The sequence below is a fragment of the Cheilinus undulatus genome, linkage group 8, assembly GCF_018320785.1.
Source record: "Cheilinus undulatus linkage group 8, ASM1832078v1, whole genome shotgun sequence".
Lineage (NCBI taxonomy): Eukaryota > Metazoa > Chordata > Actinopteri > Labriformes > Labridae > Cheilinus > Cheilinus undulatus.
Genome location: NC_054872.1, coordinates 17,963,414 through 17,977,395, shown reverse-complemented (window position 1 = coordinate 17,977,395; position 13,982 = coordinate 17,963,414). Strand labels below are relative to the sequence as shown.

The 13,982-nt window shown below is 38.3% G+C and overlaps 1 protein-coding gene across 1 annotated transcript in view; it reads right to left on the bottom strand.

Moving 5' to 3' along the window:
* The window catches only part of LOC121513684 (CUB and sushi domain-containing protein 3-like), a 309,293-nt gene that overhangs the window by 37,561 nt on the left and 257,750 nt on the right, over window positions 1-13,982 (bottom strand). Inside the window, exon 58 of the mRNA XM_041793592.1 lies at window positions 8,502-8,678. Within this exon, the coding sequence (XP_041649526.1) occupies window positions 8,502-8,678 (177 nt within the window). The remainder of the gene's footprint in view (window positions 1-8,501; window positions 8,679-13,982) is intronic.

Genomic DNA, 13,982 nt, shown 5'->3' with positions numbered 1-13,982 from the left:
TTAAGGCAGTTCTGAAGGCAAAAAGGGGTGGAACCTGGTACTACCAAGGTGTACATAATAAATTGAGTTTATGTCTGCTGTAATTGTCAGTCTATTATGTCTCTTTTGTTCTGTCATATCATGTGTGTCATTCCTTAAAAGCCTAACCAGTGACAAGAGCTGCAAATGAGCCATGGCTATAAGTCTTGTATACACTGCATTGTTTGCACTGTAATTAAATGCAACAATGCTTATGTATTGTCCTGACAAATAAACTGTAAACAAATAGGGAGAACATTCATCAGTTCCCTTCTTAAAGGGTGTTGTTAAAAAGGAAATAATTGATAATATTTTTGTATATACTGCATAAGAAATATAAGGCCATGAGTTTCTTGGGCCCTGCATTTCCCCTCAGTTTTTCAGTTCTAAGCATTCTCTTGATATGTTTTAAGTGGTTTGCTAATGCTGCATTTGATCACTCACCCCATCACAGCCAACATTAATTTGTTATTTTTTGTTTAAAGGCCATGTATACAATTTTGACACAAAGACTGAGTGATGATTTAAAATTACCCACTCAGCCTTTATAATAATCCTCTCAGCTACATAGCAGAAGTATTAAAAAGCTTTAAACAGCTGAGCCAAATACATTTGTGAATGATGAATAATACTAACCAAATGGAGCATTAGTCAGGGAGTATCTGCAGTTAGACCCACAATCCTTCACCTGCAGCTCCTGCTTCTAACTGTGATGACTTTCTGAACTCAAGTGGATTGATAGCAGGATGTAGCCAAAGCTAAAAGAATCAAACTAAATGCAAGTTTGTAACTAAACAGGGGCTCATTTTTGGTGGCCAGTAGTATCTGATTAATGCTTTTGTTGTTCTTTGAAACAATAGAGTAAGCTGTTCCCAGCAGTGATGAATAGAATTAAAGGTAGACTACAATATGTAGCATTTTCTCACTTAAGTATCTAAATCAATTTTAAAAAAGATACTTATGTATTATGTCTTTTTCAGTTGAATACTTATTTACATGATTTTTCAAAGCCAGAGAAATTCTTAAATTATACAGTTGTAACTGTAAGTGTCTTGTCATGGCAGCCACCATGACAGAGCCTCTGAGACAGACATGAATTGATTGTCATTGCAGTGGAAACACTGGATGTAATGGGAGCATGAACTAGAACTGGAGGTTGCCGTTCTGTTGCTTTATCTTAGTCATGTTTGTGCTGCTTACTTGTAATTGACCACAATCATTCATTGACATCAGTTGTACGTTCTTTTGCCCAAGCTTCCCCACTAACCACATAACTCCTTCCCCACACCTTGACCCCCCACTAAGCATTCCCAGTCGAGTACAGACCAGTACTGTGTTTGAAGGTGAATTTACCAAACTCTAAACCATCATTTTTGTTTCACGGATAAATTACACAGAGTAAGAGAGAAAGGCGTTAACTCTCCAAACCCTGCTGATGATCCCAAGCGGTGGCACATGGGTTGTTCACAGTATCTTAGGAACCATACGACCAATATCTATGGAGGAAATTCTGTTCAGAGGCTGACTTTTTTTTTTGCCAATCCATGGAGAGCTCCTGGTGTTTATATCCCTTCCAGAACATTTTAAATCCATGTGTAAATTGCGTTGTTTATTCAGAGCTTTGGCACTACAAATCCGCATGGTTAAATCTATGATAATACTGTGTGACTATTTTTCATGTTTTCTTGGCAGCAGCAACCAATCAGGGCCAGCCCAAGATCAACAAGAAACCAGACAGCTGTGTAAGTTTGCAGAGGTAGGATAAACATCATTCTGTATGGGACCATATAATGAAACCATGATGTTTGTGCTCCTAAGCGTGAATTTTATGCAATGGAATACCACATGCACGGAAAATTTGAATTGGTTTTACAGAGATAAATGATAGTGATAGTTTTTGTAGTCTATTGGCTAGCAAAATATTTTTTTCTCCTGATAGACAAGGCCCGTAGGAACTAAATGCAGATGTATAAAGGCTTGTTTGTTGTTAATCTGATCTGAGTCGGATTTTTATTAAGAGATCCAATTTCTGTTTTGTTACTTTGTCTTTCTGGTTATATACATTTTGCTACATTCATCTGACATCCTTGAAGCACACATATTCTGATAGTCCAGGCTTTCCTGAAAATAGTTGCCAATAATTTGATTGTGCCTTAAAGATTTCAGATTCTACAGGTATTTTTGCTTAAAAAATCAGGTTAAAAAAAAAAAACTGGCTTTGGATTACAAGAGTTGAAAATGGGCCCTCTTGATAATTCTGCAAGCAGCTCTTATTTGAGTCTAGAAGGACACTTTTAAGAGCTTTCTTCCTCATTATGTGAAATTCATCATTATGGAGTCCAGTATTTTGTTGAAGTCCCCAGTTCTTACCATGATGCAATGGAGCTAGGCAAAGCTGAGCAGTGCGTCCTTTACTTGTCAATTTTTGTTGTTGTTTTGATTGAGCAGAATTTACGTCCGGTGCGTTAAAATGATCAGTACTAGGGTCAGTCAGGGTCAATTAAACAATTTGAATGCAGTAAAATGCTTGATAAAATGTTCTGTGATGGGAAAATCTAATTCTGAACAATCAGTCCCTGATAAAATGAATAAGGTATCATTATAATGGCATGGTTAGAATAATTCAAAAAATAATACTGTCAAAGAAATAAGGGAAAATGACAGTGGGCAAAATGCTCCCTTGTTTTTATTTCTAAGTAATCTTGAGGAGATCAAATTGTGAGAAGTTGATGGCATATCTATGTGGAAGGTTGTGACAAGGTCCAAAGTGTCATCACACAACATCTGTTTTGCTCTGCGTTGGCTGATGGCATGTGTAATGCCTTTATTGTTGTAGTAATACTAATTATTCAACTTGGGTTTTTATCTAAATTTCCCCTCTGTAAAACAAAGGATGGTAGTTATATCTCTTTGAGGTATTGGTTCATTTTCTTCTCATTTAGGGTAGCACTTGGGGAAAATAATTATTATGTTGGAGCGCTTCCCTCCCCTAATAATTTTGTTCACTTTCTTCTCTTCACATGCCTTTCTTGGCTTCTTCTCATGGCCCAACTTGTGCAAAGTAAACAGATGGCTGAGTGTTGGCTGGGTGGATTGTCAGGTCTTAACCTGGTGTTATCTTGGATGAAACTGTCTGTTGCCAACCTCTATTTGATTGCTTTTTCGTGGCCCCTGTTTAATCTTACAACCCTTATTTGTGCCTGTTTATTAGAGTCTTTCCTTACTTGTTCAGCTTCATGTAAGAAGCCAGTTTGATGCATATGGCTGTCCGTGCTAATGCCTCCTCCCTTAAATTAATTTCTGTTTGTTTATTAGTAGTTGCTGCCAAGAACTTCAACACTTGGACATATTTATCATTGCTGGCTGAGACTAACTTTAAATCCTGACAGGAAACATCTGAGAGCTGCTGGTTGTGGGTGCAGAGAAGTTCAGTCTTCATACTACCTTCTGCTTACTCCAATAATTAATCTAATCCTACATGTATTTTTTTCTAAATTAGGGGAACACTAAAGCCCTGACAGGTAAGACAGTCCCATTCTGGAAAGTAGGTGAAATGACAGTAATGAGACTGACTGTACATCCTTTATGTTTATGTGATAGCTGACAAAGTTTACATGGCTGTTTCTCATATGCATTCTCTCTTCATATCATACTAGTGAATCCTCCCCAAAGGTTCCTACACCCTGCATCCTGTAATCTTTGTCAGATGGTTGAATTTTACTGCATTTTACACTGAGGTATTTATTATATCTCGGCATATAAAAATGTTGGTATTCATTTAAAAAAGTCAAAAGAAGATTTCAGGAATTTTAAGAAAATGACTGAGAAAAAAAGGAACACAATTTTTCAATACCATTTGATTTAGAATGACACAATATCAATAATAATTTTGTTCAACAGTAACATAAAGTTCATTGTGTTACCATTGTGTTAAAATCTGGAAGTTTACAAAGACAAAACTGATATAAGCTTTTATTCATGTTTTCAATCTAAAAATACCACAAGTGGAGAAGGAGAGAGACTGCAGCAATGGTCGATCACCTTTGTGGTTACATGGGGAGAATGAGCTTCACTTGTTACAAGCAACACAGTGATACTGAAAAATAAGATGTTGTCTTCTGATTGTTTCACAGCTGTTACACTCTAAAGAAGTGGTTCTCAACTGGTGGGGTGGGACCAAAAACTTTTTAGTGGGGAAGGTCCAATGACGTCCAAGCTTCAGTTTCCTCACATATGGCATAACGTTTCCTCCTAGGATTTCCTGATACTTCAACGAATCCATCTCCCCTTCTACACGCTGCAGGTTTCCAGTGGCAGAGGATGCAGCCCCAGAGCATCACCAAGCCACCACCATGCTTAACTGTGGGGGTAGTGGTCTTTTCAGCGTATGTTTCATTCTTCTTCCTCCAGACAAACCGCTGATCCATCGTGCCAAAAAATTGCAATTTTGTTTCATTGCTCTACAGAACAAAATCTCAGAACCTCAGTGGCTTATTTATATAATTTTGAGCATATTGGAAACAACTTCTCTTGTGCTTTTGGGTCAGCAGTGGTGTACATCTCTGAGTTCTGGCACGGAAACCGTCTACGTTCAGTATGTTCCTTAGTGTACTCACTGAAACCTCAGTCCCTGTTGCCACCAAGTCTTGTTGTAGGCCTCTTTCAGTCACTTAAGAGGTTCTTTTTTTTTTTTTTTTTTTTTACAACCTGCATTCTCAGATAACTGGTTGTAGGCATTAATAGCTTCCTTTTTCTGCTCCGTCCATGTAGTGTAACCACCCACTGTTCCTCTAACTTTGAACTTGTGAACTATGCTTCCAACAGTGTCTCTTAGGACATTCAGGGCCTTTGCTATCTTTTTGTATCCTGTTCCTTGTTTGTGAAGGGCAGTGATCTCTCCTCTTTACTTTTTGGACCATTCTTTTGACTTTGCCATATGTCTAACATGCAGTCAACGTGACACTCAACAAACCCCTCACAGTTCAGATATTTCATGTGTTCCAGCTCAAGCAAACCTGCTGACACTAATGAAGCCCTTGATAAGTGGCATCAGGTGGCTTGAAACAACACTTGTTTTGCAAATTTGAACTGTTGTGAGAGATTCTGTTCAGTGGTTGAATAATTTTGAGAGAGGAGAAGTCATTATAAGTTGCATTTTCAGTTGGCTTCATACACAACCTGTGCTGAGGTATCTTATATCCTTTTGTGAGATTTGTTCATTGCAAACAGCTGAAAGTAAATTTACACAATAAACCTGATTTGCAATGGAGGTTGAAAAATTTTGATTGCAACTGTATGCATGTCCTCACAGGGCTGTGGCTTTGTTGTTTTTTCCCCCTATCTCTTTGCACAGTCTATCTTTTGTTTAATTAAAAGTCCAAAATGTAACATTGTTTTATTTAGTATATTTGAGTAGAAGACAATTTTTAAATTCAAATTCCTCCCTAAGGAGGTGGTGGTAAGTCCTGAAGCTGGAGCAGTTCAGAATTACTTCTCTAAAGAACTTAGAAACATGTCAGCACCTTCAAACAAATGTTCAGGAAGTTGTAGGCTTTTGCTAGAGTGCTGCTGAAGTTGCTCTCCTTCCTGCTCACTATGTATTTGTGTTTCTGCTCTGCCCTCTGTCACAGCCTCTACAATGTTAACTGCTCTCATTACACTGTCGGCAAAAAATCTATTAACCAGCTCAGTGCACAGATGATATCTCACTGGATCATTGCAGGTAAAGCACTCAGTTGGAGCAAAGTATGACCATATTTAGCATAGACATGTATGTTAGCCTGCACGGAGAACCTGAGGGTGAAGGTGATATTTTTAATGTAGTTTGTTAACTTTTTTGGTAAAATGTGCAACACTGATGTAGCACATCACAATGTGCCACATAGGCAGCATTCATTCCAGTGTCAACTTTAAATATACATAATGGGATGAACTGTTTCTAACAGCAATGAAACAGGCCACATGCAATATAAAGTTTTTGACAGTGTCTAGTGACGTTAACTATCAGTACATAACTTTCTTTTCTGAGAGTTTTCTTACCTCTGAACTAGTCAGTGAATGTCAATTTAAATAGTTAAATCAAAAGGAAAATAATTCACTCTGAACACCCCTATGAAATTGTTTTCTTTTAAAATGTATAGGAAGAATTACAATCCAAATCATTCAGTTACTATGAACAATCTAAGTCCCACTTAGTTTGATCTCTTTGAACATTAGCGAGAAGCAGCATGCATGAAAAAATATCTGAGAAAATGTTTAACTATTGATTAAATACATACTTTGAGGAAGTGGAGAAGTGGATTCACAAAAGAGAAAAAAATGTGTGCAAGTGAATGTTAATATTTACACATGCCTGTCTTTCTGTACAAGTGAAAACTGAATCAGTCAGCACAATGTAGAAAAAGCTGCAGGCTGTTGACTTCAACAACTTAACTTTACAGCTTTTTTTCCAGTAACATTTACTTGCTTCCAAGACTTGGCTAAGCAAGGTTAAGGAATCAAAATTCTGAAGAGCTGCTTGCAACGCAATAACCTTTTCCCAATGTAACATGCATTTAAATATAGTGGGTCAGCAATCACAACTCTCTTTTTCCCTTGCTGGATCATATTTTTGGAGCACACTGACTTATTTTGGATGTGTTTTGATGCTGCTCCATGAAGAGTTCAGCCACAGGACAAGATCTGTAGTGTGGAGGAAGACTTATGACTTTTCAGTTGAAGTTTCAGACAGCCTCTCGTTATATACTATCTGGTGTGCAAGACAACCACTGCCCTCACAATGCTCAAACTGATTTTTTATCTTTGTTTTTTTTTTTTTTATTATGATAATCTTTAATTAAGATAACTGCAGATATCAGATAAAGCACTAATAGGATACTGTATATCCTCTGTAATCTTCACCCCTATCCAAAAACCTGTCCCCAAACATCCATAAGAAGAATCCAATCCCACTATGCTGGCATTTAAAATAAGGGAGGAAAGGAAACAGAGAAGAGGAGAGAAGAGAAAATTCCAAAATCAGTCGATATATATATCAAGTGGATCCTGCATGTTACAGGGCAAACAGTCTTCCTGAATAAGCAGTGTTTACTGTTTATTTCATGAAGTGCTTTATGGCTTTACCCCACAGTTCACTGAGCAAGTCTCTTCCCAGGGCACTTCTGCTAATTCCCTAATTCCTTAACATGCTCTATAAATCACATTTATCAAACTTTCAGAGCTATAGGAAGGAAAATAAAAGGAGAACTCTTCTAGCTCTCCCCTTGAGAATATGGAGTGACTTTGATCCAGTAACCCGCAAGATCGATTAAGTCAGAACCTTGAAAATGATTGTCTCCTTAATGAAGGCACTTTGAGGCAATACTGACATCGGAAGTGTCAGTGTTCCTGAACTGACCATTAAAATTTGATGTAAAGTGATAGAATACCGTAGGATGACAATAATACATTTGGTGATGAGGAACATTGACAGACAAAAAAGGGAGGAAAACCTTTTTGTGTATTTAATTGTTATTATCCAAACCAATTTTCAATCTTTTTCCTTCTCCCTCCTTCCCTCCCTGTGCATCTCTCTCCAGGGACTCATTTTATTTCAAAATTGAAATTATGCCCAAACCATTTATCTTTTCATGTGATTCAATAACAAGCAAAAAAGAATGAATAAGGGAAGGGAGAATATGGTGATTTTCAGAGGGAAGAACAATGTGTAATTTTCTTTGATAGTCATCCTGGTGCAAATTGAATATAGATTGGCATACTTCTTAATTACTGCAAGGCTCATTTGCAGAGAGTCAGACAATAAAAAACTATCTGACAGTTCTGACGCTTTGCAGGGAGAGTGGCTCAAAGAGATTTATGCGCTATTTGAAGTTTTAGACCCCATTTTAGCACCACTGTTCATCACTCAGAGCGCCTCCTTTCGACTGAAATATTGAGCAAATCATCTTGAGTCCTGTCGGTGTTGATTCTTTGCAGAGGGGTTGATCTGCCTTACAGTATATATTATACTATTCATTTCACTTCACACAGCATCACATAGACAGCAGTGGCTTATTCAGTCAACTCTAGTCCTCTATATTTACTGTGACTGACATGCATTACCATGTGTGACTTGTCAGTAGCAGCTCACAACCAGCACAACACCATGTCCACTCATGACACCCACATGAGATCCTGATCTTTTACGTCCTATTTTTGCTAATTTGTTTGTTCCTTTATATTGAACGGGTCTTTATCAAATTTTTGGCTGCCAACGTTGGCGGAAGTGTGACTGAGCCAAATGTGATCAACCATGTATTCTGTCGTATTTTTTCAGCACAGCTATAATTGGGACTGTGTCTGACCGCAGTGAGCAGGCAAAGCATTGCTCTTCTTTTATTTCATAACATAAGAAATGTGCAGCCCAGTGACCTTTTAAGATATTCCACCAGACCAAGAGGCACAACTCCACTGTCCCTTTGTGTTTGTGTGCTTTTAAAACTTACTCGTGCAGTTTGGAGCTGTGCCAGACCATGTGCCATTTGCCAGACATTGACGTGTGGGTGAGCCAGTGAGGAAATAGCCTTCCATACAGGAATAGATGATGGAGTGGGAGAAAGTTATGCCATCCACACGGGAAATACGGCCATGTACAGGTGTAGCTGGGTTACCGCACTGAACAGCTGCAAGAGAAGGAAGAAAAAATGTAGAGGTGAGGGTCAAGGGTGTAAAACAGTAATGGATTTTCTATTTTCCATATCAGTGATTCACCATCAGAGGTCTCAGAGCCCCTGAGGTGGCTGCATGATGATGTCTAAAGGACTCAAGTTAAAGACTTTGAAAAATGCATTCTTTAATCACTGACTGACTAGTAATATGCATCTATGAAATATATGCTTTCTTTACTTTTGACCTAATGATTATTTGAAGGCCTGGGTCTAAATCTTGTTGATTAATATGTACCTCACATTGTGACATGTAAGCAAGAATCTTTTAAAGTCCCTGTAAAGTGAGATTCAAAACTGTGTGTCTTAACACACTAGATATGTTTGAATATGGTTGTTGTAAACATGTGAAAACACAGAGATCTATGTGTGACTGAAAATGGATTTAGATAACTGGAAATATTTTCCATCTTTTTCCTGGCTTGGTGTAATTTGGGCAGGTCAAATATAGCAGTCCACAACATCAGTGGTTGCTATATTTGAAATTACTCTGCCCCCCAACGCTACAACGACACAAAATCACAGAGCATTTCATCTGAGTACAGTCTGTTGTTAGCTGATGTCACTGACTTCACTGAAAGTTAACAGCCAGCTACATGCTGTGTTTTTGTTCAATGTGATGTAAATTTCCTAAATCTATCTGCCACAGTGGCCTACGGGTCATTGAAAGTATCATTATAGAGAGATTTGTGCCAGAAAACAGTAAACGTCTCTCTGCTCTGTCCAGAGTTAACGATAAGATCAATGGGCAGGCTAATAGCTGGAGTACTTGTCTATTTTTCACTTGAACCATGTGCGGCAGGAACAAACATCTGACCCGCTGAAGGTGTGTTTTAATCCATATTTTACATATCTTTAGTCCTAGAAGAGTGAAAGAAGCACACTGCGTCTGTCTCTCTCCAAGCAGCTACAGTTCAATACCTCATGGCTGTTACAGTTGTGTTGCTAAAGTTATAAATGTCTGATGATAGACACGTTCTATTGCTGCCAAGTCTGTCATAATAAAAACCTCCAAGGCTATTCATCATTGAAGACCTTTACTTTGTAGAACAACATCAAGAAATGTAGTGATTTCTTCACATAACACAGAAAATAAGATATAAGGAAAACCTAAAGAGTTAAATACAAGGTGAGAAAATGAAACTGAGACTCTAAACTGTCTGCTTGTCATGACATTAATGTTATTTTTGTCTGGGGGCTTAAAGGAGAGAGTTCTAAAATAGCAGAATCTCAGACAGATGATTCCTCCAATCAGGTTGTAGCATGTTTTTTTTAAAATCTGAGAGTATCATATTTCTCGTGAGTGGGTGTGGCTTCGGCTCATTCAGCAGCGCCCTCACAGCATCCTAGAGCAGATTTTTTCTTCCTGAATTTGAAGCTTAACTTAAAAAGCTTAGAGATGTTTTTCATAACTGAAATTTGACTTGGTGGTTCATAATACAGTGGCCTGTCATACATCCAACTTTAAGATACTGGTTTTTTAATCACTTTACAAGGACTTCAAAAGAATTTTTGAACCTTATCAGTGAAGAGCACTGATCCACACTGCACCACAGCTTTATTAACAGAGTCTAATGAGCAGACAAATCCGCATCACTTTATTGACGAGTCATCAGTACATAAAGTGCAGTCTGTGTATTGTCAAGTCCCACAATACGTCCGCAGTAATGACAGTTAGTGCTGATGAGAAATAAGAGGAGGCATGTGGTAGTAATAAAACAATTTGCAACTGTAATAAAAAAAAAAAAACAGGTTGAGGATTTGTTTCTACAACAACATTCTCCTAGTTTAAATCTTAATAATGAACATAAGTAGAATAAATAATAAGTAGCAATAAGGAATAGCTTTTTACTCATCAATCTTTACAACTAAAAGCAAAATCTAAAATAAGAGGAACCTGAATATCCTGCTAAGTGTTTCTTTAGATGTGCATTCACTGGGGAGTAAAAAGGACTCTTTGCAGAGGGTTTGGCTTTAAGTAAGCATTCCTTTATAGTACCTCAACAAGCAAATGAAGCCCTGAAGAGAGGAAAAGACTAAATTTCCACCCTTTTTCCGGCTCCAAATCATATTTAATAACAAAAATGATTGCACTTGAATCACCTAATTGTCTGGAAAATATGTGTTTTTTTTTGTTACAGACAGGCATGATGTAAGTATAGTGGTTAGGAAAACACATAAACACGCACATACACACAAGCAGGTTTATCGAGGTGCAACCTTAATACTCATGATTATAGCCAAACACACCAGGTGACAAAATGCTTGCATTACTGTACTGTAAATGCACACAAGCAACACACAGACATATGCCAAAAATAAAACATGGCCGCCTCTTTGGCTTCCCCTGTTAATAATTCAAAGCAGACATGATGACAGAATTACAAAACAGACCTTGATGGTATTGTGAGATGGATATTATTAAGCTGAATATCCACAGTGACTGTTTTCTAGGAACTGTAAAGGTTGTGGATAACGGATGGGTGGGCTTTAACAGCAGACAGGGCTTTAGATCAGACACAGACAGCACTGAAACTCATTCAGGCTCCAGTGAATTCATGCCCCCTCCCTCCTGAGGTGGCTAAAACAATCTCTAAATCAGGAGTTCTGCGGGGAGATAGAGAGATAAAAAGGTAGGAGAAGAGAGATGTGGGGTAAACTGAGGGGAGGGAGGGAGGGTAAGGATGAGCGATAGAGAGTGAGAGAAGGAAATGGAGGACAGACGGATGGATGAGTGGACAGGGATGGGGAGACAGCCACACAATGAGATTAAGATGGAGAGACATCAAGGAAGAAGAGAGTCAAAAGGCTGACATCAGGGAGGATGAAGGATTGAGAGAGACAGCAGAAGGGGACATAAAAAGGGAGACAAAAGAGAGATGTAATGAAAGGCAGATAAACAGAGAACAGTGAAAAGGGCTCATGCATTAAAAAAAAAACTGGCACTGTGCCAAGCTGATGGACACTAGTAAGAAAAGGAGAGCGGTAGCAATCAAACATTTGCTTCAATATCCGGCTGACCCCTCAAGGCAATTTATGCAAAATGTAGAGCTGGCATTCTGTGAACTAATATCTTCAAAATCCACAATGATTCATTTATCAAAATCCAAGAAGAACTTGGCTTTAGGTGACTAGAATTAATGAATTTTTTGGTTGAAATCTGGAAGCCTGTCACAGCACCAAGAGCTGGCAGATAATACCAGACTGCAACAGAGAGATACTTATCCATCTGGTACAGTGTTGTGTTTGTGAGCTATGTAATCATTTGTATGTTGATAGGTGTGGATGTACACCAGCACCTATCTGTGCATTTTGAGAGAAATTAAACTAGCGTACAGCTGTAGTGTTATATGTCATATTTCATTGCAAAGCACGCAATAGTTAATGTTTGGATTAACAAGGCTGGTGTAATTTGCAGCATCATACAAAAACTCTCCTTTTTGGTTGACCTATTTTAATGAGTGTACAAAACAAATTTTTCAAGTGTTTTTGGGTGCTCTTAGAATTAGACAGTAGAAATTAGGCAAGCTAGGTACCTGACCAGAATAAAAAGAGCAGTTTTTTTGGATAACCTTTTCAAAGTGAACAAAACAAACTCAACAAAGACCTTGTTTTCAAAATGTTTTTCTGTAATCCAAACCAGTGTGAACAGTTGGGAGAAATCACAGTTCAAACTGTGTTAATGTGTTGTCCAGCTGAGAATGTTTTTTTTTCTCCTAGCATCTCAGAACTGAAGGCCAAAAAGCCCTTCACATACAAAAGCCTGGTTTGCTTCTGTGTTGAATTTACACTGTGATCTATGGCATTGTGAGCACTACCTACTTGTGCACTGGTATCATTGTTGCTCTGCAATACTTTGCCAAATGACTAGAAGGTAGTGCTATTTCTTTGCTAGTTTTATTGGCAGTTACGGGTCTTATAAAGATGAATACTTGTTCAACTGAGTTAACAAAGCAGATGATAAATACTGAGGAGCAGTTGATTATACTGCAATTTTTGCAAAGACAAAAAGAGAAAACATCTGAGGAAATGGACTGTGTGACTGCTGAATCAGGGGACAAGGGATTTCCCTGCATTTTTTCTGCCACTGAGAGATGTGAATGAGGAAATGCATTTTAGTAACTTTCCAGTGCTGGCAAGTAGATTTGATCATTTGCAGCCATTTATGTCACACCAGAGCAGACATGTTATATGCATTACACAAAGACTGGTAGTCACCTGATGCTACCCAAAGGACCAATCCCTGAGCTTTCAGTCTGCTTGCACTCTTAACGAAGAGAGAGAAAAAAAGGAAATATTTATACGTACAATCACCCACCACTTTTTTGGGTATATCTGTTAAACTGCTTGTTAAAAAAATATCTCAGCCAGTCACATGGCAACAACCAATGAATTTAGGCCTGGAGGCATGGTAAAATTATCATCTTGAGGTCAAACTCAGCATCTGAGAATTTTTGAAACATCCATCTCTCAAGTTTACAAAGAAAGATCAGAAAGGGCTTAAAAAGTGTCCAGTGAGCAGCAGTTTTCTGAGCCAAAATTTCTTGTTAATGGCAGAGGTCAGGGATAATGGCCAGCCTGGTTTGATCTGATAGAAAGGCAACAGTAACTCAAAAACTCTCATTACAACTTAGGTTACCTTAAAACAGATGGGCAACAGCAGCAGAAGATAACACTGGTTGCCACTCTTGTCAGTTAAGAGCAGGAAACTGCGGCTACAATTTTAATGGGCTCACCAAAATCAAACAACAGAAGATTGGACAACTGTTGTGTGGGGAGACTGATCAGTCTGAATTCACCATAATCAACAATGAAGCATGGATACATCATGTTTTGTAGCAGCTGTTTAGATTGCTGGTAGTGGTGATATAATGATGTGGGTCATATTTTCTTGGCAACCTTTGGGCCCCTTAGCACCAGTTGAGCATAACTTAAATGCCACAGTCTAGCTGTGTATTGATGCTGACTATGTCCATCCCTTTATGACCAGTGTATGCAACTTTTGATGGCTACTTCCAACAGGACAACACTCCATGTCACAAAGCTCAGATACGTTCAAGCTGGTCTCTTGAAAATGACACTTTTCTCAGATTGTCAGCCTTTAAGCCGATCTTTTTAACTTTTTTAATGTCAAAATTGTTTATCATCAGTGCTAAAGTTTTTATTTCATATTTTATTACTGGTGAAATGAGGTTGACAGTTTATGGTTCAAAAGGGGTCCCTGTTAGGCCCTCGGGTTAGACCTGAATCCAGAATCTGGCC